The following is a 27,021-nucleotide window of genomic DNA, read 5'->3' on the forward strand; positions in this document are numbered from 1 at the left end:
TACATAAACAAGATAAGATACATTCGTCAAAAATCATAATTTACAACACTTAATGATAGTCATAGGGTACAAATAAGCAATCGAATCGTACTAGGAAATAAATCCTAGATTAACAACAGACCACGAAGATTAAAAGGCAACGCCGTCTCTGCCAAGAAAAACAAGCGTTGCAGACACTCATTGCCACTTTTAAGACGCCTGGACTTCAACTCCCAGAATTCCTAAGCCAGCACACTGGCACAGAGAGGGAGAGGTGCCGAATTTCAGGCTTTCGAAAGATTTACTCTCCATCTCCGGCAAAAAATATATCCTAAAGCGCGAAAAGCCGCAATCAGGCTAAAGAGCCTCCTTCCCCTGTCCGCTTCACGAAGTGAAATGAAAAGCGCATGCGTGGCCGCCGCTCTCCGATAGGCTTAGAAAGGAAGAGAGGCGGAGCCAAGAAAACCGCCACTAAGAATAAAGTGCGGAGCAAGGGAATTAGCGGGAGGCAGGGTAGCGCCATTTACGCATGCGCGTTTAATATCTTTCGAACACAGGTAGGGAACCATGGCCCTTTTAGAACTTGCGGACTTCAACTCCCAGAATCCCTGAGCCCGGCATGAAAGTCGCACTTTCTACCTTTAACGTACCGTGAATTCACTCGCTCCGCGCTTCCTTCCTATTGGCGGTTTCCTTGCCTCCGCCTCTTTTCCCTCTAAGCCTATCGGAGAGCGGCGGCTACGCATGCGCCTTTCATTTTACTTCGTGAAGCGGACAGGCGAGGGAGAGGTTCTTCGGCCGAGGCTGATTGCGGCTTTTTTTTTTCGCGTTTTAGGATATATATTTTTTTGCCGGAGACAGAGATGGAGAGTAAGTCTTTGCGGGAACCTGAATTTGCGGGAGCCTCTTCCTTTCTGTGCGGGCGTGCGCAGAGGGGAAAGGTTAGCGCTTAATCCGAAATGACTCCGGTTTGGGTTTAGGAAGCGCCTTTTTGGGGAAGTGGAGCCTCGTTTTTTAGCAAGGGATGCAAACTGCAAAGATGATCTTTTTACAGGGTTGAGCCAAGATTGGGTTGGGTGGATTGGGGGGGGGGGGTTTGCCCCTTTGTTAAGGAGTCTTAATCCGACTTAATCGACTTTGCAAATTTTTATAACCAGATTCTTTCCAGGGGCTAATTAAGTGGGAAGGGAAAATTAGGAGAGAATTAGGATTAGGGAATCTCCAGGCACAGTGTTTGGTCTGGAAGAGGGTACTGCCTGAGACTGGAGAATCAGACCTGTTAGCACAGGGATGGGGCACCACCTGGAAAGCCCAGGGCTGGAGGCTGAACTCAGAAGAAAGAGGTTTTTGTCCTGTTTTTGTAAGTCTTTGACTTACGACCCAAACTGAGACTGAAATTTCTAGTGGTTGAGTTGAGACTTTTGTTGAGTTTCACCCCATTTTGGGACTTTTCTTGCCAGAGTTTTTAAAGTGAATCACTGCAGATGATAAGTTAGTAACACGGTTGTTAAGTGAATCTGGCTTCCTTATTGATTTTGCTTATCCAAAGGTTGCAAAAAGGGGATCACGTGTCCTTGGGACATAGCAACAACAGTCATAAGTATGAACCAGTTGCCCAGCATCTGAATCTCGTTCAAGTGATCATGGGGATGCTACAACGATCGTCACTATAAAAAACCGTCATAAGTCAGAGAGAGAGAGAGAGAGAAAGAATTTATTTATTTTTTAATTTCATTTTGTCACAACAGTATATACAATCATCAACATAAACAATAACCCATCATGAGAGAAAAAAGTATATATAAGTAAAAGTATAAGTAAAAGTATGCATATAATACTATAATGAAGGGAACAATAGGACAGGAACGGTAGGCACTTTTGTGCTCTTATGCACGTCCCTTATAGTCCTCTTAGGAATGGGGTGAGGTCAATAGTAGACAGTTTTTGGTTGAAGATTTTGGGGTTTTGAGTAGACTATAGAGTCAGGTAGTGAGTTCCAAGTGTTAACAACTCTGTTACAAAAGTCATATTTTCTGCAATCAAGTTTGAAGCGGTTGACACTAAGTTTGAATCTATTGTTTGCTCTTGTATTGTTGCGATTGAAGCTGAAGTAGTCTTTTACAGGAAGGATATTACAATAGATGATTCTGTGTGTTAAACACAGATCATGTCGGAGTCAGCGGAGTTCTAAGTTTTGGATTGGATTGAATTGAATTGATAGAATAGAATAGAATAGAATAGAATAGAATAGAATAGAATAGAATAGAATAGAATAGAATAGAATAGAATAGAATAGAATTTTTTATTGGCCAAGTGTGATTGGACACACAAGGAATTTGTCTTTTGTGCATACGCTCTCAGTGTACATAAAAGAAAAGATACGTTCATCAAGAATCATAAGGTACAACACTTAATGATAGTCATAGGGAAACAGTCAATATAAATCGTAAGGATACCAGCAACTAAGTTACAGTCGTACAGTCATAAGTGGGAGGAGTTGGGTGATGGGAACAATGAGCAGATTAATAGTAGTGCAGACTTAGTAAATAGCTTGACAGTGTTGAGGGAATTATTTGTTTAGCAGAGTGATGGCATTTGGGGGAAAAAACTGTCCTTGTGTCTAGTTGTTCTGGTGTGCAGTGCTCTATAGCATCGTTTTGAGGGTAGGAGTTGAAACAGTTTATGTCCAGGATGTGAGGAAAGGAGAGAGAGAGAGAGAAAGGAAGGAAGGAAGGAAGGAAGGAAGGAAGGAAGGAAGGAAGGAAAGAAAGAAAGAAAGAAAGAAAGAAAGAAAGAAAGAAAGAAAGAAAGAAAGAAAGAAAGAAAGAAAGAGAGAGATGGAATGATGAGGCTATTGGAGATTACTGTGAATAAAATATCACCCCCTGGATGCTAGAATATTGCTGGAAAAGTATTAAGTGTAAAAAGAGAGAAGGCAGTACATTAGCAATAGTCATTTTCCCAAATGAATCTCTTTTTTTGCTACAATTTTACAAGTTACTTTTTTTGGGGTAACTTTTCAATTCAAACAAGAAAGTTGCCGTTTTTGTTTTGTGGCCTTTTTTGAAGAAGTATTTGCTGTTTTGTGTTGCAACTTATAGAAACAAAAATGTATGTGTTGGCAGGAGACCTCTTTGTAACAAAACGATCAGCTTAGACCTGTAACAAAATACATATGGTGAGTTGGCTTTGGCAGGCGTGCGTCATCTTGAAAAGTCCGGCATAAAATACAACCTGTGTTGGCTTGTTGGATGTCATATGTTGTAAGAGCAAAACCACACCTTTCCTAACTGATTTGTCTTTATAGCAACATGGTTTAGGTCTGTGTTGTTTCATAATTTCAAACACCCCCTGGCGAAAGATGGACATATCCCTGAAACAATATACTTTGCTTTGTTTTTAAAGTAAACTCTATATTTTATTTTCCAGAGGTGTTATATAAGAAGCTGCCCGAGTCGACAGCAAAACTTGTGAACCTTCAGGTATTTTTATCTTACGGTATTTATTAATCAGTGGCTAAGACGCTGAGCTTGTCAATCGAAGGGTCAGCAGTTCAGCGGTTTGAATCCCTGGTGCCGAGTAACGGGATGAGCTCCCCTTACTTCTCCAACCTAGCAGTTCAAAAGGACGTAAAAAATGCAAATAGAAAAAATAGGGACCACCTTTGGTGGGAAGGTAACAGCGTTTCATGCACCTTTGGCATTGAGTCATGCCGGCCACATGACCACGGAGACGTCTTCGGACAGCGGTGGTTCTTCTGCTTTGAAACGGAGATGAGCACCGCCCCCCTAGAGTTGGGAACGACTAGCACATATGTGCGAGGGGAACCTTTACCTTTTTATTTGTTAATTCAATTTATAGAGTTGTCCAGCCTCAATACATGACCCTGGGCTCTGAAATAAATGTATTGGTGGATAATACATTTGGTGTGTACTTTTCAGTGGAAGGAGTGACATTAATTATGGTCATTATGAAAACAAAGCGAAGCAACAGAAAGACCCCTCAGAAATTAACTTTCCAGATTTCCTGGGACTTTTATAACCCTTTAAACCAGAGGTCTCCAATTTTGGCAACTTTAAGACCTGTGGACTTCAACTCCCAAAATTCCTCAGCCAGCTTTGCTGGCTGAGGAATTCTGGGAATTTAAGCCCACAAGACTTAAAGATGTCAAGGTTGGGGACCCCTGCTTTAAACCACAAAATACAAGGAGGGTCTATTAGGCTACATGTGATCTTCAGTACTTCTTGGTGGTGGCCCATTTAAATCATGCCTTGAAGCACACAAAATGGTATTTCTCATTAATTTCTGTAAAAAAATAAGACACCGTTAATGCGTAGGCCATTTGAAGCATGGCAGGGCTTATCGTAATCGCATGGAAGAAATTCTCGGTGGGATTTTAAGAGCATTAGAATTTAGAAGAAGGCTTAAAAAATTTCTGCAAGGCCTTGGTCGGAGTTTACACTTCCTAGTAACTTTAGTATAGCTGACTGCACTTATATTCTGGTCATTTATCCATGTATCCAAGGTGAAACAAAAGATATATTTCACTAAACAAAAATGAATGAAAATGTTAATTTGTCCTCATCTCGTTCCCTCCCCTAAAATCTCCTGCAAATGCAGAGGTGAAAGACAACTGTGTGTAATTTCTACTGTGGACTCGGGTTACGGTGGCTGTGGAACTCGTGCTCAGTTTTAATCATTAGGGTTGCTAATGAGTCCAGGCAATCAATATGGTTTTAATATATTAATATATATTAATATATATTAATATAGCATATGCACCAAGACAAATTCCTTGTGTGTCCAATCACACTTGGCCAATAAAAAAAAATTCTATTCTATTCTATTCTATTCTATTCTATTCTATTCTATATTGATAATATTGGGACCTGAGCAACAGAGTGGCCTATTGGTGGAGCTCTCATCTCACGATCAAGAGGCTGTGAGTTCAATCCTAGGCAGAGGCAGATACTTCTCTCTGTCTGGATGCAGTGAATTATTGTCTGCTCTGAACTCTGCATAGGCGTCAGGAAGGGCATCCAGCCAGTAAATGCTCTAGCTCCTTTCAGTTCTCCCCTTCCCCCCACATTCCACCCTGATGCAAGGGATTTCTAGGGTCATTAATAGAAAAAAAATGATAATATTGGACCTATTGTTCAAAGCCTGGAGTCTTCTTGGAGTTAGCAGCCTTAAACAAATCTAATAAATAAAATATTTCCATGGGGTGGGTGGGTGGTAAAGAATAACCTAACCTCCAAATTAGAATTCGAGCTTTGTTCAAGATGCTTCTTTCCTTTCTCAGCCACAAGCATCCAACAAGGCTGAGGCCTTTGTTAAGGCCTTTCTGAAACGCAGCATGCCCGGGAAGAGCGAGGAGGACATTGAGAAACGCTTAAGCCGCAAAGCGGTCGTCCTTGAGCACCCGCAACCGAGAAGGACCCGGCAGAGGGTCAAACGGAAGAAAGGATTATCGGCCAAACAGAGGCGAGAAATGCATCTCTTTGAGATTGCTCCAGAACAGCAGAGGTGAGAAAGGCAAGCTGGCTCTTCCTGCGACTTGGTTGGAGTGATTGATGATTGATTGATTTGATTTGATTGTTTGGGTGATTGATGCCCTCTGGGATTGCAAGAGCCGTGATCAGCTGTAATGATAGGTGGTTACCTTGGGAGACAGGAAAAAGAGCTACAGGCAGGAAAGTGGTCAGATAAGAAGCAGCTGTGCCCACAGAAAAGAAACAGGCATGGCAAATGTCTCAGAAGGCATCCTCCATAGATAGATAGATAGACAGATGAATGGATATAAAGATAGAGAAAGAGAGACAGATGATAGATAGATAGATAGATAGATGGATGGATGGATGGATGGATGGATGGATGGATGGATGGATGGATGGATGGATGGATATAGAGATAGAGAAAGAGAGAGATGATAGATAGATAGATAGATAGATAGATAGATAGATAGATAGATAGATAGATAGATAGATAGATGGAGAGAGAGAGAGATGATGAATGGATAGATAATAGATAGCTGATAGATAAGTTGATTGATGATAGATAGATAGATAGATAGATAGATAGATAGATAGATAGATAGATAGATAGATAGATAGATAGATAGAATTCTTTATTGGCCAAGTGTGATTGGACACACAAGGAATTTGTCTTTGGTGCATAAGCTCTCAGTGTACATAAAAGATACGTTCATCAAGAATCATAAGGTACAGCACTTAATGATAGTCATAGGGTACAAATAAGCAATCGAATCATACTAGGAAGCAATCAGTATCAATACAAATCGTAAGGATACAAGCAACAAAGTTACAGTCATGCAGTCATACAGTCCCTAGATTCTTAGACTGTAAAGGCAACTGGGAAAAATGTATTTTCAGACTTGCAAGATTGACATCAGATTTACCAGGTAGTCCAGATTTACCGGAAGCACTCCCTGATGAACTAGTTCTACTTTATCGTAAGGTCCCGTTGACAGAATCTTGCAGGTCTGAAGATACCTCTGTTCCCCCACCTTTACAGTCCAAGAAACTATGGAAGTTTCCTTCTGAGATGCTTCCCATGTGCCTTGCTCCTTCTGCTGGGTAAGCTGCCTCTTGCCCAACTGTTTTCCTCCCTGTCACTTTTTCTCCCTGTCTCCCAAGGTCGCAAGAGTGAAGCTAAGAAAAGTGCACCACCCAAGTACATCAGTGTGCCTTTTCACCCTCTTTGTATCCAAATATTGCACACTTTTCTTGGGGATCCCTGCTATAAACCATCCCCATATATAGCTGTTTTCTGGCAAACCCCTAATCTGTGATGGCTCATTTTTGGGTTTTTTTTTCTGAAATAGTAATTCACCACAAGAGGGCAGTAGGTGATATTTTTAAAAAAAAAAAAATAATTACTTTCAGCGGCCTTCTTTTAAAGCTGTGGCTGTTTTTGCTTTGTTTAAAAAGTTATAAAGAGGTTTGAAGTGTCGTTTAAGGGCCTGCACTTGGCTGAATTTAGAAAGGAAGAAGAGGCTGGAAGCCTATCGCTGTGGATTGAGCTCCCCCCCCACCCTAACAGTCAACGTTGCAGGGAGCAGTTAGATCCAATAGAAAAAGCAAAGGAGTTCAGAAGCAACATTAGCAGATAATTTACTCTGTTTCCCCCCAAAATAAGACATCCCCTGATAATAAGCCCAATCGGGCTTTTGATTGCATGGCAATAAGGCCAAGTGCTTATTTCAGGGTTCAAAAAAATATATAAGACAGGTTCTTATTTGGGGGGAAAGATGATAGATAGATAGATAGATAGATAGATAGATAGATAGATAGATAGATAGATAGATAGATAGATAGATAGATGATAGATGATAGATAGATAGATAGATAGATAGATAGATAGATAGATAGATAGATAGATAGATAGATAGATAGATAGATAGATGCCCTGTTTCCCCCAAAATAAGACATCTCCTGATAATAAGCCCAATCGGGCTTTTGAGCGCATGGCAATAAGGCCAAGCGCTTATTTCAGGATTCAAAAAAATATATAAGACAGGGTCTTATTTGGGGGGAAAGATGACAGACAGACAGACAGACAGACAGATGATAGATAGATACCCTGTTTCCCCCAAAATAAGACATCCCCTGATAATAAGCCCAATTGGGCTTTTGATTGCATGCCAATAAGGCCAAGCGCTTATTTCAGGGTTCAAAAAAATATATAAGACAGGGTCTTATTTTCAGGGAAACACGGTAACTCGATTGCCATAGAGTTAGAATAGGTGTAAGGCTCGGAAACCGCATGTGGCTCTTTCACCCCTCTGCTGCGGCTCCCTGTCACTCAAACTATGCATCACAACCGCCAATATGGGACACCCGACGGCACACAATTTATTGAGCTTTTCGACCCATGGATAAATCCAAGAAAAGAAAAGTTTCAGACGAAAACAGAACATTTAATTCAACTACATATGCTAGTTTTGTGGCCGCTCAAGAAATAGTCAGGCGTGGGAAGGGTTTTGTGGCTCCCGGTGTTTTCTTTTCTGTGGGAAAATGGGTCCAAATGGCTCTTTGAGTGTTTAAGGATGCAGACCCCTGGTCTAAAGTGTCAAGCAGCCTAAATTTTCAAAGGAAAATTAAAAGCCACCGTTAGCAACTTTGATTATGGGGACTGGTGGGATGCTACAATAGTCATAAGTGCAAAGATCAAGTCATAAGTCACTTTATGCAGTGCCATTGTAACTTGGTTATAAGTCAAGGGCTATTGTCAGTTAAAGGGCCGTGATAGCTCAGGCTGTTAGAAGCCTGTTATTAGAACACAGCAGCCTGCAATTACTGCAGGTTCAAGCCCCACCAGGTCCAAGGTTGACTCAGCCTTCCATCCTTTATAAGGTGGGTAAAATGAGGACCCAGATCGTTGGGGGGGCAATAAGTTGACTTTGTAAATTTGTATATTTACACTGTAAGACGCCCTGAGTCTTCGGAGAAGGGCAGGATATAAATGTAAATAAATAAAAAAAAAACAAAAAAAACCAGGAACAAATTCTGTTTCCAATGAAATACTTTACAGAAGCCCTGGAAAATTGTCACGTATGGTCCTTGCCTTTTTTGTTTTGTTTTGTTTTTGCTTATTTTGCAGATATGAGATATTTATCCCATTGCATGAGCTTTGGAAACAGTACATTAGAGAACTCTGCAACGGATTGAAACCAGATGCGTAAGTTCAGTTCTTTTCATTCATTCATTTTTATTTTATTTTTTTTGCAAATTATTTTTTTTTTTTTTTTTTTTGTTTACATTTATACCCCGCCCTTCTCCGAAGACTCAGGGCGGCTTACAATGTATAGGGCAATAGTCTCATTCTATTTGTATATATTTACAAAGTCAACTTGGTTGCAAGTTCAGTGGGAATGGAGGCCATTCCTCAAAAGGCTGGCGGTTTCTTCTTTGGTGGAAAAAAACCCTATCAATAGACCAAATTGTTGTGTCTTGCCCGCCCTCAGAGCAGCCGGGGCCTTCTTACCTGCTCCCGAACACTGAGGAATGTATGCCTCCCGGCCCAAGTCCTGGCTCCATGCCCACACAAACTGCAGAAGAAGGAGCATCTCCCTGCCCCAGCCCTGACTCCATGCCCAGGCAAACGGAGCAGCTAGACCCCTCCCCCTCCTCCACAGCAGGTGAGCCTGAGGAGGGTTTACTCCCAACAACAGCTGATTGGAGTAATCCTCGCATCAGAAGATTGGAGAGGCGGAGGCAACAGAAGGAAGGGAGGGGCAGGCCTTAATGAGTGCTGAGTCATGGAGCCACACCCCATGGCCTATATAAAGGATCTACTTTCTGGCAGTCTCTGAGTCAGGCAAAAGTCGAACTTATCTTGCTGAAGTCACTTACTGGTCTCCTGCCTGCTCTGAGGACTTTGCTAGGACTTTGGGCAGAGCTGCAGAGGCAAGCCTGATTCGGATTTCCCTGACCCAGCCGTCAGCGGAGGAGTGGGACACGACACAAATGAAATTGGCATTCTAGAATTGTTCCATTTCAGAGCTAGAAAAAGGAAACGTTTATAACAAGGTTTTTAAACTTTTTTAAAGTTTGAAAAGATGGCCATTGAACATCTTTTTTTAAAACACACACACACACATGCACACAGACACATGTTCCTGGAGTCTCTACAGAACTGGCTGTATTTGATATATGGTGTTTGCCACCATCTTGGTCAGCAGGTTCTGACCAGTTCTGGAGAACCGGTAGCGGAAATTTTGAGTAGTTCGGAGAACCGGTACTAAAAATTCTGATTGGTCCCGCCCCCATCTATTCTCTGCCTCCCAAGTCCCAGTTGATCGGGAGGAAATGGGGATTTTGCAGTAACCTTTCCCTGGAGAGGGGAGGGAATGGAGATGTTACAGTATCCTTCCCCTGCCACGCCCATCAAGCCACGCCCACAGAACTGGTAGTAAAAAAAATTTGAAACCCATCACTGGTCCTTAAGTCAGATCTCTTTTATATGAAAACCTAGCTGATGGGGAAGAATTGAATCACGGGTTTGTGTGTATAACTGTATTATATAGAAGACTATTTAAACCTGGAACCTCTTAATTTAGAATCTGACCTCAAATAGTTTTTGCAAAGCCAGGCACTGCAAGTTCCTTTTATTTGGTCACTGGGTTGGGTTTATGCTCTGTATTTAATCACTACTGTGATCGCTGCCATCTTTTCGAGTGAAAATAGCGTCTTGTTTAATTGTTTGCGGTGAGCGGTGTAATGTAACTCCAAAATTACATCATGTAATCTTACCTTCCTTTTGTTTAACTTCCTGGAAGAATTGTATTTTATTTTATTTTAATCAATTTTTATTGATTTTCCCCATACACACATACATTTTATGAACAGAGTATTGGCCATATCATATCTTATACAACTTATCATATCCAAATATATTTTTAAAAGGTAAAGGTTCCCCTCGCACATATGTGTTGGTCGTTCCCGACTCTAGGGGGCGGTGCTCATCTTCGTTTCAAAGCCAAAGAGCCAGCGCTGTCCGAAGACGTCTCCGTGGTCATGTGACCGGCATGACTCAATGCCAAAGGCACACAGAACGCTGTTACCTTCACATCAAAGGTGGCCCCTGTTTTTCTATTTGCATTTTTTACGTGCTTTCGAACTGCTAGGTTGGCAGAAGCTGGGACAAGTAACGGGAGCTCACCCTGTTACATGGCACTCGGGATTCGAACTGCTGAACTGCCAACCTTTCGATCGATAAACTCAGCGTCTTAGCCACTGAGCCACCGCGCATCCCTTAAATACATTTTACTTAGTTACAATTTCTGCCAAAATCTTCTTTTTCCATATTTTTAATCATACCTTAATATTTCTATAAACCATATCTTCTTTCGCCCTCAGGTTCTAATTTCTCCATTTTTACTGATATTTATCCTCTTTTATTATTTTTTTTAGACAATTCAGTCTTTATTCTGATATCTTCAAACATGTTTGGGGTTGACTTTTTTTCCATTTCACTTTTTTGTTCGACAGCAATCTTTCTTCTCTTTCTCTTTCCTCTCCCTCCTTCCTTTTATCCTTCCTTCTTTCTTTCTTTCTTCCCTCCTCTCCTACTCCTTCTCTACTTCCCCGTCCTTTCTCCCCCTCCTCCTTTCTTCCTCCCTCTCTAACCTTCTCTCCTACTCTTTATTTCCCCTCCCTTTCTTCCTCCCTTGGAAGAATTTTAATATATTTCTACGTGCATTTTGCAGACAGCCACAGATGATACAAACCAAGTTGCTTAAAGCTGATTTCCACGGAGCACTCATGACAGGTATTCCCATGTCTTTTTTTTTTTTAATTGAAATTTACACTATACCCCCCCCCCAAAATTTAAATCACATTTCCCTTCCCTTAACTTTACGTAGTGGATTTTTTTTTTAATTTACTTGTACACCATATGAAGAAGTCTTTTTCTCTGACCTGTATATCAGTTTCATTGATGATCCCCGAGAAGAGTGAAAAGTTCTTACTGTTGTTGTTTTTTTCCTCCACACTGGGGATAATATTACACATCTGCAGGGATCTTAGAAGTTAGGTGTCAGTTTTGGAAGGCAATTTTCTTTTTGCTTCTTAACTGCCACATATTTTAGCTGGGGAAGTTGGGAGGGGATTGTTTTTGGAGCGGTAGAAAGTTAGTCATAACAACATTCCGCATTCAAGGACATCCTGTGTCTTGACGGAGACTGCCTGAAGATTGTATCCAATTGAGTGGATACAAGAGACATTTTCTCTATGTCTATCACCTGTCTGTTTGTCTGTCTGTCTATCTAAAAGCCTTGGGGGGGGGGGTCTATTTGCAATTCTCCCTCCCATTTCTAGATAGGAATCTGGGGAAAGTTGCATGTTGAAAATGACTCAGTAGTTCATTTTTGCAAGCCTTTTTTGGCTTGTGTGCGTAAATGGAAAATGACATAGAAAGAAATGGAAAGGGAAAAAAAGGAGTTTTACTTGGCATAATTGTGGTGGGACTCTCAGCATTGCAACAGGGAGCTCTTTTCAACGGATGGTCCAGTTTGAATGTTAGGATTTTCTTTCTCTCTCTTTTTTTTTTCTTTCTTTCAGTGACCAAATCCAGATGTCCTTCCTACGTTGGCATCACGGGCATCGTCGTCCAGGAAACAAAGTACGTTTTCAAAATTGTCACGAAAGAAGACAGGCTGAAAGGTAGGCAAACCGGAAGCCTGACTCAATCAGAAGGCCGTTTTTGCCCTCCCCAGGCTCCTAGAAAGACTCTGGAGCCTGGGGAGAGCGAAAAACGGGCCTCCCGAGCCCACCATGCCATTATGTGCCAAAAGCGGGGGGAGCGGGGGGGGGTGTCGTGCACGCGCATGCCCAAACCCATAATTCTATGTGTCCCGCCTCCCCACGCATGCCCGCTCGACACACACACCCCCGTTCTCCCCCCGCTTTCGGCACATGATGGCATGGTGGGCCCGGTAGGCCCGTTTTTCGCTCTCCCCAGGCTCCAGAGTCTTTCTAGGAGCTGGGAGTTGAAGTCCACCAGGCTTAAAGTTGCCAAGGTTGGAGACCCCTGTATTAAACAAACTGAACAAAAGGTTACTGAACTAAAAAAGCCACAAAGTATACAGGGTTTGGTTGCTGGCAGGCAGAGGCCAAAGGATGGGGGCCGGTGGGTGGGGCTACATTTGGTATTTAAGACACGCCCAAATTTTCACCCTCTTTTAGAGAGGGGGGAAAAGGTGTGTCTTATACTCCGAAAAATATGGTACTTCCTTGATCCTAACTCTTTGAGATAGAGAACTTCTCTGTTCGTTCCTTGTGCTCTGTGTTAAATCATTTCACCGAAAAGGCATTTTCTGGGCTCCTTTCAGTTATTCCCAAGAGGAACAACATCTTCAGCGTTGAGACGGATGGATTTGTGTCCTACATTTACGGAAGCAGGATCCAATTTCGAGCAAGTGAGCGTTCCGCAAAAAAGTTCAAGGGGCAAGGAACCATGGATCTGTGATTCTGCTTTTTCTTTTTTTTCTTTTTTGTCTGGAAAATTGGAAACTTTTGTTTCCAAGGGTTTCACAGAATCCACGACCGTCTTTTCTTCAAAGAAGAAAATGAGCACGGGAAGCAACAGCAGCAGGAACAAGGATGACTGCCTCTCTATCTTCATGAAGCCAAAGTGGGATTCTTGGCTTGGGTTGATTTTGGCTGGCAAAAGACTGGCAATTTTGAGACCGTAGTTCTCCAGTGTACAAGCATAGTTCTAATTCTGTGCTTATGCCCTGTTGGATTTTGTATTCTGTTATTTAAAATGTTTTTGTTTGTACTATGGAATGAAAAATCTTTGAGTATTTTTTTTAAAAAAAATGTCCAAAGCAGCAATGTGCTCAGAGTTGGCTATTTCTGGTTTATAGTAAGCATTATAGAGTTGGGTCAGGTTTCAGTGGTAAGCATTGACACAATGCCCTCTGGTTTCTAGTTAGACCGTACAACAGTTCGACCGTAAGTACAATAGCTAGTCTAACTATGTTGGATTAAATGGCATTCTCATTCTTTGCACAATTGTCCCCGTTACATTGAGACTGTTCTAGAGAGATGATATGGATGGATGGATGGATGGAAGGAAGGATGGACAGAGAGAGAAAGAGAGAGAGAGATACTGGTAGATAGATAGATACCGGGAGGGATGATAGATAGACAGAGAGAGAGAGAGAGAGATGCTGGCGATAGATAGATAGGTAGGTAGGTAGGTAGGTAGGTAGGTAGGTAGGTAGGTAGGTAGGTAGATAGATAGATAGATAGATAGATAGATGATAGATAGATAGATAGATAGATAGATAGATAGATAGATAGATAGATAGATAGATAGATAGATAGATACTGGTAGATAAATAGATACCGGGAGGGAGGGAGGGAAGGAGGGAGGGATGATAGATAGGTAGGTAGGTAGGTAGGTAGGTAGGTAGGTAGGTAGGTAGGTAGGTAGGTAGGTAGATAGATAGATAGATAGATGATAGATAGATAGATAGATAGATAGATAGATAGATAGATAGATAGATAGATAGATAGATAGATAGATACTGGTAGATAAATAGATACCGGGAGGGAGGGAGGGAAGGAGGGAGGGATGATAGATAGGTAGGTAGGTAGGTAGGTAGGTAGGTAGGTAGGTAGGTAGGTAGGTAGATAGATAGATAGATAGATAGATAGATAGATAGATAGATAGATAGATAGATAGATAGATAGATAGATAGATAGATACCGGTAGGTAGGTAGGTAGGTAGATACCGGTAGGTAGGTAGGTAGGTAGGTAGGTAGGTAGGTAGGTACCGGGAGGGAGGGAGGGAAGGAGGGAGGGAGGGATGATAGATAGGTAGGTAGGTAGGTAGGTAGGTAGGTAGGTAGGTAGATAGATAGATAGATAGATAGATAGATAGATAGATAGATAGATAGATAATAGAGAGGTAGAGAGATGGATGGATGATAGATAGATAGATAGGCAGACAGACAGAGACTGACAGACATGATAGAGATGGATGGATGGATTTTTTATTCATTCACTTTTTACTAAATTCACATGTTGTTCTCCTTGCCATTTGAGATTGACGGATGGAGTCACATTGAAACGAGATGGGCATCAAATTTAATAATAAAGAGGGAGGGAGAAAGGGAGAGATGAATAGGCAGATAGATAGATAGATAGAGATGGATGGATTTTTGTTTCAATTTTCATTAAATGTACAGGTTGCCCATCTTGCGGTTTGAGATAGATAAGAGAGGCAGACAGACAGACAAAATGTACGTAGCAAGTAGACCTGCTTTAATAGCAAGATCCAATAGTGCTTGTTGCTGTCTCTCTTAACTAGTATGCAGCACCGGACAAATCATTTTGATTGATCTGCGTTTTTGGAAGCTTATCCTGAAAAGGGGGAAAAAAAATGTTTCTTGTTCCCCATGTTTCCAATATCTGGGAGAAAAAAAAACACGCCTTTTTCATTGTTTCACGGTAAGCGAACTATTTACTACTGAACATATGGAGGGCTATCCCGAAGGGAGGGGGGAAAAAAAGGGGGCCTCTGGTGTCTCAACAGACTAATGCAGTCTGTTATTAACAGCAGCTGCTTGCAATTACTGCAGGTTCAAGTCCCACCAGGCCCAAGGTTGACTCAGCCTTCCATCCTTTATAAGGTAGGTAAAATGAGGATCCAGATTGTTGGGGGCAATAAGTTGACTTTGTATATAATATACAAATGGATGAAGACTATTGCTTGACATAGTGTATGTCCCCCCTGAGTCTTCGGAGAAGGGTGGGATATAAATGCAAAAAAAAAAAAGAAAGGTTATGTAAATCAGACTCTTTTCTAAGGTTCGACCATCTCTGGCACATAACGGGGAGCCTTCCACTGAACCTTATAAAAATGCAGCACCTGTCATCAAATCGGTATGAAAAATGAAAACCCAACCTCTTGAGAGGCGTTTAGGAAGCAGCTCGGGATGCCCAGGTTTTCCAGTGCAAAGCTCCTTTCTATTGTTTCTTTTCCCCCATGTCAAGGAAAGGAAGGGCGTGTCCCTCTTAGCGAGCATAATTCTCAAGAGGCCACGTGTGTTTCAAAGATTAACTGAACTGAAATTTAAACGAACAAACAACAGGACGCACAGTGGCATTGAAACAGAAGAGAATACCAGGGCATTCATCGGGGTAGGATTATAAAAAAAAAAGAGAGAGTGAGATTATGGCTGAACACAGAATTTCTTTGCAGTAAGAGCGGTTTGTGCATAAAAACGTTCCTTTTCAAAGCCTCCCATCTTAAAATATTTTGTGGCCAAAAAGGGAGAGAAAGATGAACTTGATCTACCATTTATGTTCTTTGGTCCCGTCCCCCACAATCTCCACAATGCTTTGTATTTTATTAATTTATTTATTACGGCATATCCTGGTAAACTAAAGTAAAGGACATACATACATACATACATACATACATACATACATATATATATGTTTTCTGAGGTTTTCACGGGTGTTTGTATGTAGGTCTTTGGTTATTTGGGTTTTCTTGCCCCTAGAAGCACTAAGGTGTAAACACCAGCCTGAAGATGATGAATGAGACTTCGTTGAAACGTCACCAAGACACTTCCGCGGGAGAAAACCTGAATAACCAAAGACCTATGTGTGTGTGTATGTGTGGTTGTGTGTGTGTGTATATATATATATATGAAGGGAAAGGTTCCCCTCACACATATGCCCTAGTTGTTCCTGACTCTAGGGGACGGTGCTCATCTACATTTCAAAGCCGAAGAACCAGTGCTGTCCGAAGACGTCTCCGTGGTCATGTGGCCGGCATGACTCAACGCCAAAGGAGCACGGAACGCTGTTCCCTTCCCACCAAAGGTGATCCCTATTTTTCTACTTGCATTTTTTTACGTGCTTTCAAACTGCTAGGTTGGCAGAAGGTGGGACAAGGAAGAGGAGCTCAGCACTAGGGAGCTGAGCTCCCGTTACGCAGCCCTAGGGATTCGAACCACTGCACTGTGGACCTTTCGATTGACAAGCTCAACGTCTTACCCACTAAACCACCGTGTGTCCTATATTTTCCCTCGGTGACTAAGCTGCATCTTGGGCCAAAGGATGGATCAGATTTCTCCCCGTGGAAGCGCCAAACTTAAAAGATGAGAATTCAGAAACCGCTCTCCGTCCCCCCCAATTCTGGACTCTTCCCAGGGTTAGAAATGGTGAGTCAGACGGGCTGAAGAAACAGACCGGTGGAAAATGGGTGGGAACGTCTCCGCAGGAAGGACCAGTGGTCCCTTGGAGGATTCTGAAAACATTCATACCAATTAGTTTGTCATACTTTTTTGTTCTGCTAACACCAACGTTCCTATTTTTGTAACCAGAATGTCTCAAGCCAATGTAATCATTGGCGACTATAGTCCCAACATGTTTTTTCTTGCACTAATGTTCAGTTTTCCTCAATGGGTAAATTAATGCTGCTGTTCACAATTGTTATCTATCTATCTTTGTCTATGTGCCCACCTGCCCCCATCCATCTATCTATCTATCTTATCTATCTATCTATCTTATCTATCTATCTATCTATCTATCTATCTATCTATCTATCTATCTATCTATCTATCTATCTATCTATCTATCAGTCATTGTGTGCCTGCCTGCCCCCATCCAGCCATCCAGCCATCTATATATCTATATATAGTGTGCCCGCCTGCCCCCAGCCAGCCAGCCAGCTATCTATCTATCTATCTATCTATCTATCTATCTATCTATCTATCTATCTATCTATCTATCTATCTATCTATCTATCTATCTATCTATCATTGTGTGCCTGCCTGCCTGCCCCCATCCATCCATCCATCCATCCATATATCTATATATCGTGTGCCCGCTTGCCCCTATCTATCTATCTATCTATCTATCTATCTATCTATCTATCTATCTATCTATCTATCTATCTATCATCTATCTATCATTGTGTGCCCGCCTACCTCATCCATCCATCTATCTATCTATCTATCTATCTATCTATCTATCTATCTATCTATCATTTCTTCCTCTCTCTCTCTCTCTCATCTACCTTCTATCGATCTAATTCTAATCAATCTATCATCTATCCATCCATCTGTCTGTCTGTCTTTGTGTGCCCGCCTGCCCCATCCATCCATCCATCCATCCATCCATCTATCTATCCATCCATCCATCCATCCAAATCAGGAACTGTGGTTCTGCATTAGTCCTGAAAGGCAGCTAGCTATCAAGTGTGGGAAATCCAGGAAGTTCAAACGAATATATACTTCGATTGTACGTTAAAGCTCCCTGCAAGAATCTGAACTACTAATGGTACTAATGAGTTGGCAGTAGATAGGAGTCAGTGGAACTCAAGGTTGGACTTAGATCTCTTGTGAGCTTAAGGAACTTAAGTCTGATGGTGCGTTTGGCCACTCCCTCGGGCTCAGCCTAGTCATCTCCTACACCTGGTGACTTTGGGCCAATCACTAGGAGATGGTGAGTTCTAGTTTTGTCTTAGACGTGAAAGCTGACTTGAGTAACCAGTCTCTCTTTTCAGCCTAAGCCACCTCACAGGATCGTTATGGGAAGAATAGGAGAAGAAAGGAGCATTAGGTATGTTCGCCGCCTTGCATTATCTATAAAAATAATAAAAGGCAGGAAATAAAAACAGATCCATATTGGTTATAATATCATATATGTATAGCACAAACTTCCCCTTGAACAATGACTTGACTCTGATTTAGTTCATTCCATGATGTAACATCTAATTAGGACATCTGTTAAATGCCTACCATATTAATTTAATAGGAAGGGCTAATAGAACTTTATTGGCAGAGTCCAGTTAATTAACATTATGGGCCTTTAATGGATGTCTTAAATCAACATCGTTAGTGAAGTTGCTATCCAAATTAAAGTAAGGACTGTTTCATTGGACTGTGAAGGGCACACAAAGTGAGGTGTGGATATGCAATTTGATTTATGTCCAACATGCACACTCTGAAACTTGTTCTTCAAGGATATTATTTTAACAATAATTATGTATGTTGCAAGATTTCACTAACTTCTTAAGATGGTGGTTTACAGTGCTGAAATCCAAGAAAAATGCAACAGCATAAAGGGGATATATTTCACAGATTTTTCTCAGCTTTCCTGAGAAGCATTAAACTACTCATGGAGAAGGACAGCTATGGTTCCAGGGGAGGGGTAAAATGAATATTAATGACCCTGGATCCAATCCAGGGGAGTGGTAAAATGAATATTAATGAGCCTGGATCCAATCCAGGGGAGGGGTAAAATGAATATTAATGACCCGGGATTCAGCTGGTTCAGACCTTTTGGGTGAACCGGATGCTAATTGTACATCTGGTTTGCCGAACCAGTAGTTGCAAGGACTGGCTGGCCTCGCCCACCCCTCCCCTCCTCTCCCAGGAGTCTCCACTTGGCCAGTTTTGGATGCCAGGTAAGTTCAGGGCCCACATGGAGGCTCTGGGAAGGTGAAAAATGGGCCTCCTGGAAGTCCGGAAATAGTCCCGTTTCCGGCCTCCGGAGGGTCTCCAGAGCCTGGGAGAGGCTGTTTTCACCTTCCCGGAGGCTAGAAGAAAACCTCCGGAGCCTGAGAAGGGTGAAAAGCTCGAATACACCCTCTGAAGAGTTAATAATTAAAAAAATATTGGAGTGCGCCGAGATGGACAAAACGACACTTGAACTGAAAGGACGGATGGATTCGGATTTTTATGTAATATGGGAGAAATGGCATAATTGGGTCGAAAATAGGAAAAAAGGGGAAATAACAGATAGTCGAAACAGTAAGAATTAGTAATTTTTAATTAGAATTAGTCATCAGAATTTAGTAAAATTATATAGAGTATAGGAGAAAACTAATGGGATGATACGTAAATGGTCAGTCATGCACAAGAGTTGAATGAAAATTGTTTAATTGTTAAAATTCAGTAATACTCAATAAAAAAAATTAGTTGACCCTTTACTATGGCCCTCCGTTATAATTCCTAAAAAAAAAAAATTCTGGTTTAAATTCTAATCTTTGTCCAACCATTTTTTTTCTAACCACATCTGGATCCGTCGCCGAAATTCCTTTGCTTTTTTTTTTACATGTCCACCACATGTGGTAATACACGCCCCGTACTTGATTGCATTTCCAGCATTTCAGCCAATCTTGCCAGAGGAAGATGCCATCCGTAAAACATTTTATATAAATTCTCCCTGTATGATGTGGCCAGCATTGGTTTCCTATTTCTTTCCCACAATTTTTGCCACTTATCCAATTCAATATCATACCCAGATTTTTTGGCCCCTACCTCTTTTCATCGTTTCCTCGCTGCTTGCCTGGTTAGTCACGATGGCCTTGAAACATTCAAGCCGGAGAGCTGGAACCACTCGCGGAAAAATTCTAATGCTGTCGCTGCTTTTGAACACTCCATTAGGTGCCTGCCTAATTAATGTAAACGATCGTTATGCCTCTCTCACGGAGGGTTATTTTACTCAGAGGAACTTCTACCCGCTGCCACAGTAGCCATCGGAGGGGGTTTTATAGGGAAGCTGGCACAGCGGTTACCCATTGAATAAAAGGTAAAGAGCCGTCCTAGAAGGTTTTTAACGGTCTCCATAACATATTCCACCGTTATTTTATTCCAGGAATTAAAAGAGTTTGATTACAGCCCTGCGCTAATGAGGGGGAAGCCGCGTTGGCAAATGGAAAGGGTTCGGCAAGGCTGGATCTGCGAGAAAGGCTCAGGCGGAATATTTTGATAAGAGCGGCAAGAAGCAAAGTGAACCACAAATGAGAAAAACTCTTCTAAATCAAAGAAAAACAAACTCACACAGCCTATGGATTATATCTCTTCTTGATATAGGTCCGCGATGGCGAACCTATGGCCATCTCTGCTGACAGGCGTGCCGTTGCCCCAGGTTAGATCTCCGTGGCGTTTCTTTCGTGAACTTCTATTTCCCTGCAAACGACGAAACAGAAGCTCACGAAAGAAAAATATCCTACCTTTTGCTGCGCTGCCGTGTTGGGATGCCCCACCTCTTGCCGGCCAGCTGCTCTTCAGGTCTCCGCTGTGCATGCGGGCGCACACGTCTGCACGTGTGCATGTCCGTGCATGTCCCCCAAGCATGTCCATGCACGCGCACGTCCGTGCACCTTTCCGTTTGGGCATGCGTGCGCACGCAGTTTGGGCACTCGGTGCCTAGAAGGTTCGCCATCCCTGATATAGGTTGTACCAAGTTGGATAGAGCTGGTATTTTGGCTTTGGGGGTAAATCAACCAAAGGCAAAGTCACCAACAAGAAATCCATTTTTTTATTTTTTTATTTTTATTTTTTGGGGGCCACTAAATGTAGGAATTCTGAAAACGTGAACTAACCTGCATCAGAAAAGTATCTCCTGAGGCAGTTGGATTTCTAGCAGCAGTCGGGGTACTTATCATCTTGCTATTGCTTCTTTTTCTGTATATTAACAAGAAGATGTGTTTTTGTTTTTTTTGTTTTTTTGTTTTTTTGTTTTTTATTATTATTATTATTATTATTATTATTATTATTATTATTATTATTATTATTATTATTATTTATTAGATTTCTAGACCGCCCTTCTCCCGAAGGACTCAGGGTGGTGTACAGCCAAGATAAAACATAAACCATGTACAATTAAAAATGAATTAAGAAACTTATTATACAGTTGGCCGAAAAATTAAAATATTTAAAATCTAAAAAGCCCAATTTAAAACATAAATAGAATTTAAAATTTAAAAATCTAGACAATTTAAAAGAAAAGCCTTAAGCCAGCCCCGCGCGAATGAACAAATGTGTTTTCAATTCGCGGCGAAAGGTCTGAAGGTCAGGTATTTGGCGCAAACCAGGGGGAAGTTCGTTCCAGAGAGTAGGAGCCCCCACAGAGAAGGCCCTTCCCCTGGGGGCCGCCAGCCGACATTGTTTGGCGGACGGCACCCTGAGAAGTCCCTCTCTGTGTGAGCGTACGGGTCGGTGGGAGGCATAAGGTAACAGCAGGCAGTCCCATAAGTACCCAGGCCCCAAGCCATGGAGCGCTTTGAAGGTGGTAACCAAAACCTTGAAATGCACCCGAAAGGCAACAGTTTTGAAAATATTGGAGGCCTCCTAGATCTCAATTCCCATTACAGTGCCAGAAACAATTCACAGGACAAACGGCACAACTTATTTATTTATTTATTTATTTATTTACTTATTTATTTAGCCAAATACATATTAAATAAGATATATATATGTACAAGCATGAATTGAACACATAAAATGAATACAACTAAAGGGAACATTAGGACAGGGACAGTAGGCACGCTGGTGCTCTTACGCACGCCCCTTCCAGACCTCTTAGGAATGGGGTGAGGTCAACAGTAGACAGTCTTAGGTTAAAGTTTTGGGGATTTGGGGATGAGACCATGGAGTCTGGTAGTGCATTCCAGGCATTAACAACCGTCTCAACTATTTACTAAATCGGCACTACTATTAATCTTCTCATCGTTCCCATCACCCATCTCCTTCCACTTATGACTGTAACTTTGTTACTTTTCTTGTTATGATTTATACTGATATTGTTTCCTGATTGCTTATTTGTAGTCTATGACTATCATTAAGTGTTGTCTCATTAAGTGTTAAATTTGTACCCTGTGACTATCATTAAATGTTGTAAGTGTTGTACCTTGATGAAGGTATCTTTTCTTTTATGTACACTGAGAGCGTATGCAGCAAGACAAATTCCCTGTGTGTCCAAACACACCTGGCCAATAAAAATTCTATTCTATTCTATTCTATTCTATTCTATTCTATTCTATTCTATTCTATTCTATTCTATTCAAGATTTTTCCGCCTCCTGCCCAATCATTTTCAGAAAACCTGGTTATTCCTATTCCTCCCACCAGGGGGCAGAGCATACTTTCAAAGTCGCTTCCGTACATCCTCTGAACCTCATCTGCCAGTCCCAGAACGATATTATAAGGCAATTTTTACATATAATTAAACAAGTCACCCAAATAATCCTAGAGGAATCGGGGATGATAAAAAGAGAAAGACATCTATTCCTGTGTCGTTGGTTGCGTCTCCTGGAATCTCTCAAAGAAATAGGCCCATTTCACAGGGAGAAACCTTTGGAATAACATTTTTTCTTTAAAAGTCTGCATCTCTCATGCTTCCACTTTTATTCTGCTTAAAGGTAAAAGTTCCCCCACACATGCGTGCTAGTTGTTCCCGACTCTAGGGGGTGGTGCTCATCTCTGTTTCAAAGCCAAAGAGCCAGCGCTGTCCGAAGACGTCTCCGTGGTCATGTGGCCGGCATGACTCAATGCAAAAGGCGCACGGAATGCTGTTCCCTTCCCAATCAAAGGTGGTCCCTATTTTTCTACTTGTATTTTTTTTACCTGCTTTCGAACTGCTAGGTTGGCAGAAGCTGGGACAAGTAACAGGAGCTCACCCTGTTACGTGGCGCTAGGGATTCGAACCATTGAACTGCCGACCTTTCGATCGACAAACTCAGCAACTGAGCCACTACAACCTACACACTGAGCCACCACATCCTACTCATGCTGCTTACCTCTGGCCAAATAGCAATAGCACTTAGACTTATATACCGCTTCACAGTGCTTTTACAGCCCTCTCTAAGCGGTTTTACAGAGTCAGCATCTTGCCCCCAACAATCTGGGACAAAATGGAAAGTCCTTGCTCTTGTATGCACCTAGAAGACTTACGCGTCAGTGGATGGCTGCCAATACTCTGGAAAAAAGAAAGGGAACTGTCAAGACAGCAAAGAGCTTAGAGCAGTGTCTTTCTCAATCTTGGCAACTTTAAGATGGGTGGATTTCAACTTCCTGAGTTCTCCAACTAGCAGTCCACACATTTCACAGCTGCCAAGGTTGAGAAAATCTGGCTTGGAGGCCAAGTGTTATGAAGAATGGTTGAAGAACCTGGGTAACGCTTAGCCTAAAGAAAGGGAAGGTTGAGGAGCAATCCAACAGTCATCTTCCAATAGTTGAAGAGCTGTCACTAAGGAAGAAGGTGGAGTTTTCTCCTCACTAGCTCTCAAGGGTAGGACAAGAACGGATGGATGGAAGCATTAAAGAGGGAGATCCGGATTCAAAATCAGAAGATAATTTCCCAATGGTGGATCTCGCCATCCTTGACATACAACTAAACGTTTGATACTAAGTGTTATCATCATTGTTTCAACTCCTACCCTCAAAATGACGCTATAGAGCACTGCACATCAGAATAACTAGACACAAGAACAGTTTTTTTCCCAAACACCATCAGTCTGCTAAACAAATAATTCCCTCAACACTGTCAAACTATTTACTAAGTCTGTGTTACTATTACTATTAATCTTCTCATCGTTCCTATCACCCATCTCCTCCCACTTAGGGCTGTATGACTGTAACTTGTTGCTGTATCCTTATGATTCTTGATGAATATATCTGGTCTTTTTATGTACACTGAGAGCTTATGCACCAAAGATTAATTCCTTGTGTGTCCAATCAAATTTGGCCAATAAAGAATTCTATTCTATTCTATTCTATTCTATTCTGTTCTGTTCTGTTCTGTTCTGTTCTATTTTCTATTCTATTCTATTGTACTCTACTCTACTCTACTCTACTCTACTCTACTCTACTCTACTCTACTCTACTCTACTCTACTCTACTCTATTCTATTCTATTCTATTCTATTCTTATGATTCTTGACGAATGTATCTGGTCTTTTTATGTACACTGAGAGCATATGCATCAAAGACAAATTCCTTGTGTATCCAATTACACTTCGCCAATAAAGAATTCTATTCTATTCTATTCTGTTCTGTTCTGTTCTATTTTCTGTTCTGTTCTGTTCTGTTCTGTTCTGTTCTATTCTATTCTATTCTATTCTTATGATTCTTGACGAATGTATCTTTTTTTATGTACACTAAAAGCATATGCGCTAAAGACAAATTCCTTATGTGTCCAATACACTTGGCCAATAAAGAATTCTATCTCTCCATCTTAAGCGAATTGTGCTTGGTTTTAGGACCTCAAGTTTATTTTTGACTTCTTCTTTTTTCCCAAGCTAAATAGGCAGCCATCCAGCCCTGGCTTCCCTCTGACTCGACAAGAGAAAAGAAATTGGAAGCTGCTCCTTTGATCCATGCTTATTTCTCCCCTCTCCCAGTTCTGTTTTGTTTTTTTACATTAAAATTGTTTCTTAAAAATTGGCACCGCCGTCGCCCACCTGTGCCCCTAGCCTCAGCTACCGCTTTCCTTTTTCCTCGTCCCTCCAAGAGATCCTTCGCTTCTTCCTTTCTCGCCATAAAGACAAATCTAAGGAAAACGGGAGCTCCAGGGAGCCATCATCGTATCACAATCTGGGGGTGATTTGAAGCCGCTCATCGGAACCAAATGCCTTTCCTAACCTTCGCTAGGGGTGATTTTACCGCATGGCAGGGAGAACCCATCAAGCCTGATGGCTTAATTAAAAACAAATTCTCCAGCAGTTCTCTCCTCTTTTTTTCTCCCAGGGTTCCATAAAACCATTGCCGCGTGGCGTGCGCCGAAATGCAAACCCGTGGGAACCACAGGCTCAATTCTTTCTCGCTTAGGGTTTGACGGGAAAGCCTTCCCCATCACCTGCTCGCCACTGTGATACCCAGAGGGCAGGAAAGAAGGAGGCATCGTTCAGTCAGTCACGGGGTTCAGCTTGGGGAGAATTGAGGGTGTCAAGGTTGACTCAGCCTTCCATCCTTCCGAGGTGGGTCAAGTGAGGACCCAGATTGTTGGACGGGGGGGCAAGAGGCTGACTCTGTAAACCCCTCAGAGAGGGCTGTAAAGCACTGTGAAGACACTTATATGTCTAAGTATTAAGTAGTACTAAGTATTACTGCTTGGGAAGGGAGGGAGGAAGGGAGGGAGGGAGGGAGGAAGGAAGGAAGGAAGGAAAGAAAAGAGGGAGAGAAGAGAAGGAAGGAAAAGAGGAAAGAAGGAAGGGAAGGGAAGGGAAGGGAAGGGAAGGGAAGGGAGGAAGGAAGGAAGGAAGGAAGGAAGGAAGGAAGGAAGGAAGGAAGGAAGGAAGGAAGGAAGGAAGGAAAAGAGGGAGGGAAGGGAAGGAAGGAAAAGAGGGAAGAAGGAAGGGAAGGGAATGGGAGGGAGGGAGGGAGGGAGGGAAGGAAGGAAGGAAGGAAGGAAGGAAGGAAGGAAAAAAAGAAAGAGAAATAGGAAGGAAGGAAGGAAAAGAGGGAGGGAGAGAAGGGAAGGGAAGGGAAGGGAAGGGAAGGGAAGGGAAGAAGGAAGGAAGGAAGGAAGGAAGGAAGGAAGGAAGGAAGGAAGGAAGGAAGGAAGGAAGGAAGGAAGGAAAAGAGTGAGGGAGGGAAGGGAAGGGAAGGTGCCACTGTGGTGGCACAGTGGTTACAATGGAGTATTGTAGGCTAACTCTGCCAACAGCCAGAAGTTCAATCCTTACCAGGCTGAAGATTGACTCAGCCTTCCATCGTTCCAAGGGTAAACTGAGGACCCAGATTGATGGGGGCAAGAGGCTGACTCTGTAAACCGCTTAGAGAAGGCCGTAAAGCACTGTGAAGTGATATATAAGTGCTATTGCTATTTCCTATATGAGGAGTCCTTGAATTATGATCACAGTTGCGCCCAAAGTTTCCATTGCTAAGCGAGACAGTTGTTCAGTGAATTTTGTTCCATTCTACGGCTTTAGTTGTTGTTGGGTGCAGACCTGCAGCTGATTAAAATGAATTAATTAAGAATTAATTAAGAACCACAGTGGTGAGACTGCAGTACTGCAGGCTACTTCTGCTGACTGGAATTTGGCAGATCGAATCTCACTAGGCTCAAGGTTGACTCATCCTTCTCATTCTTCTGAGGTCCGTAACTTGAGGATCCAGATTGTTGGGGGCAACAGGCTGACTCTGTAAACCATTTAGAGAGGGCTGTAAAAGCACTGTAAAGCGGTATATAAGTCTTAAGTGCTATTGCTATTAATGAGAATCCTTCCAATAATATTGGGCATAATCGTAAAAATTAGGGAGACAAAAACCTCCTACAATTTTGGAAGTTGTATTCCATCTGCAAGGTTTCAGGAAGGGAATAACTGTATTTGGTGCGCTGCGCAACTTGGGTACTATAAAACAACTGTTCATGCCACATGATCTTGGCAGTCTCTTAATCGCAAGCCTAAAGTTCCCTTACCTTTTAATCAAAGCAATTTTTTTTTTCTACGTACTCCAGTGAAGATTTGTGCCTATCATGGCGAACACCGTTACAACTTTTTAAATTAACTTATCACGATCGCACGCTTGTTCCTGTCAATATATATATATTTTTCCCCAGTTCTAATATTTGCACTGGCTAATCTCCCTAAGCTTTAGTGTTTGAAATATCTCATCATTTTGTCAGGATTTCCTTTGTACAATTAAAAAAAAAAGGAAGAAGAAGGGGGGCAAAAAAGAACCCAAGCAGGGCATAAAAGATGGATTTTTAAATAAAACAGGTGCAAGAGAAGAATAAGAATTCGAAAGAGAAACGAGCTCTCTTCT

At 41.9% G+C, this 27,021-nt stretch overlaps 1 protein-coding gene and 1 long non-coding RNA gene across 3 annotated transcripts; both read left to right on the forward strand.

Moving 5' to 3' along the window:
* The first annotated feature begins 746 nt into the window (after window positions 1–746).
* POP4 (POP4 homolog, ribonuclease P/MRP subunit) lies at window positions 747–13,120 on the forward strand. The gene is made up of 7 exons (XM_058155378.1): window positions 747–849; window positions 3,409–3,461; window positions 5,282–5,505; window positions 8,602–8,679; window positions 11,210–11,271; window positions 12,063–12,164; window positions 12,833–13,120. The coding sequence occupies exons 1-7, from the start codon at window positions 843–845 to the stop codon at window positions 12,967–12,969; spliced, it is 663 nt and encodes a 220-aa protein (XP_058011361.1). The 5' UTR covers window positions 747–842; the 3' UTR covers window positions 12,970–13,120.
* Window positions 13,121–14,488: 1,368 nt separating this feature from the next.
* Window positions 14,489–20,318, forward strand: LOC131184264 (uncharacterized). Of its 2 annotated transcripts, none has more exons than XR_009151946.1 (3): window positions 14,489–16,685; window positions 18,032–18,087; window positions 20,128–20,318. It is a non-coding gene; the product is annotated as an uncharacterized LOC131184264 (long non-coding RNA). The 2 variants fall into 2 exon arrangements; XR_009151945.1 differs by having other exon boundaries at window positions 14,489–16,344.
* The last annotated feature ends 6,703 nt before the right edge of the window (window positions 20,319–27,021 follow it).

Source organism: Ahaetulla prasina, chromosome 12 (assembly GCF_028640845.1).
Source record: "Ahaetulla prasina isolate Xishuangbanna chromosome 12, ASM2864084v1, whole genome shotgun sequence".
Classification (NCBI taxonomy): Eukaryota; Metazoa; Chordata; class Lepidosauria; order Squamata; family Colubridae; genus Ahaetulla; species Ahaetulla prasina.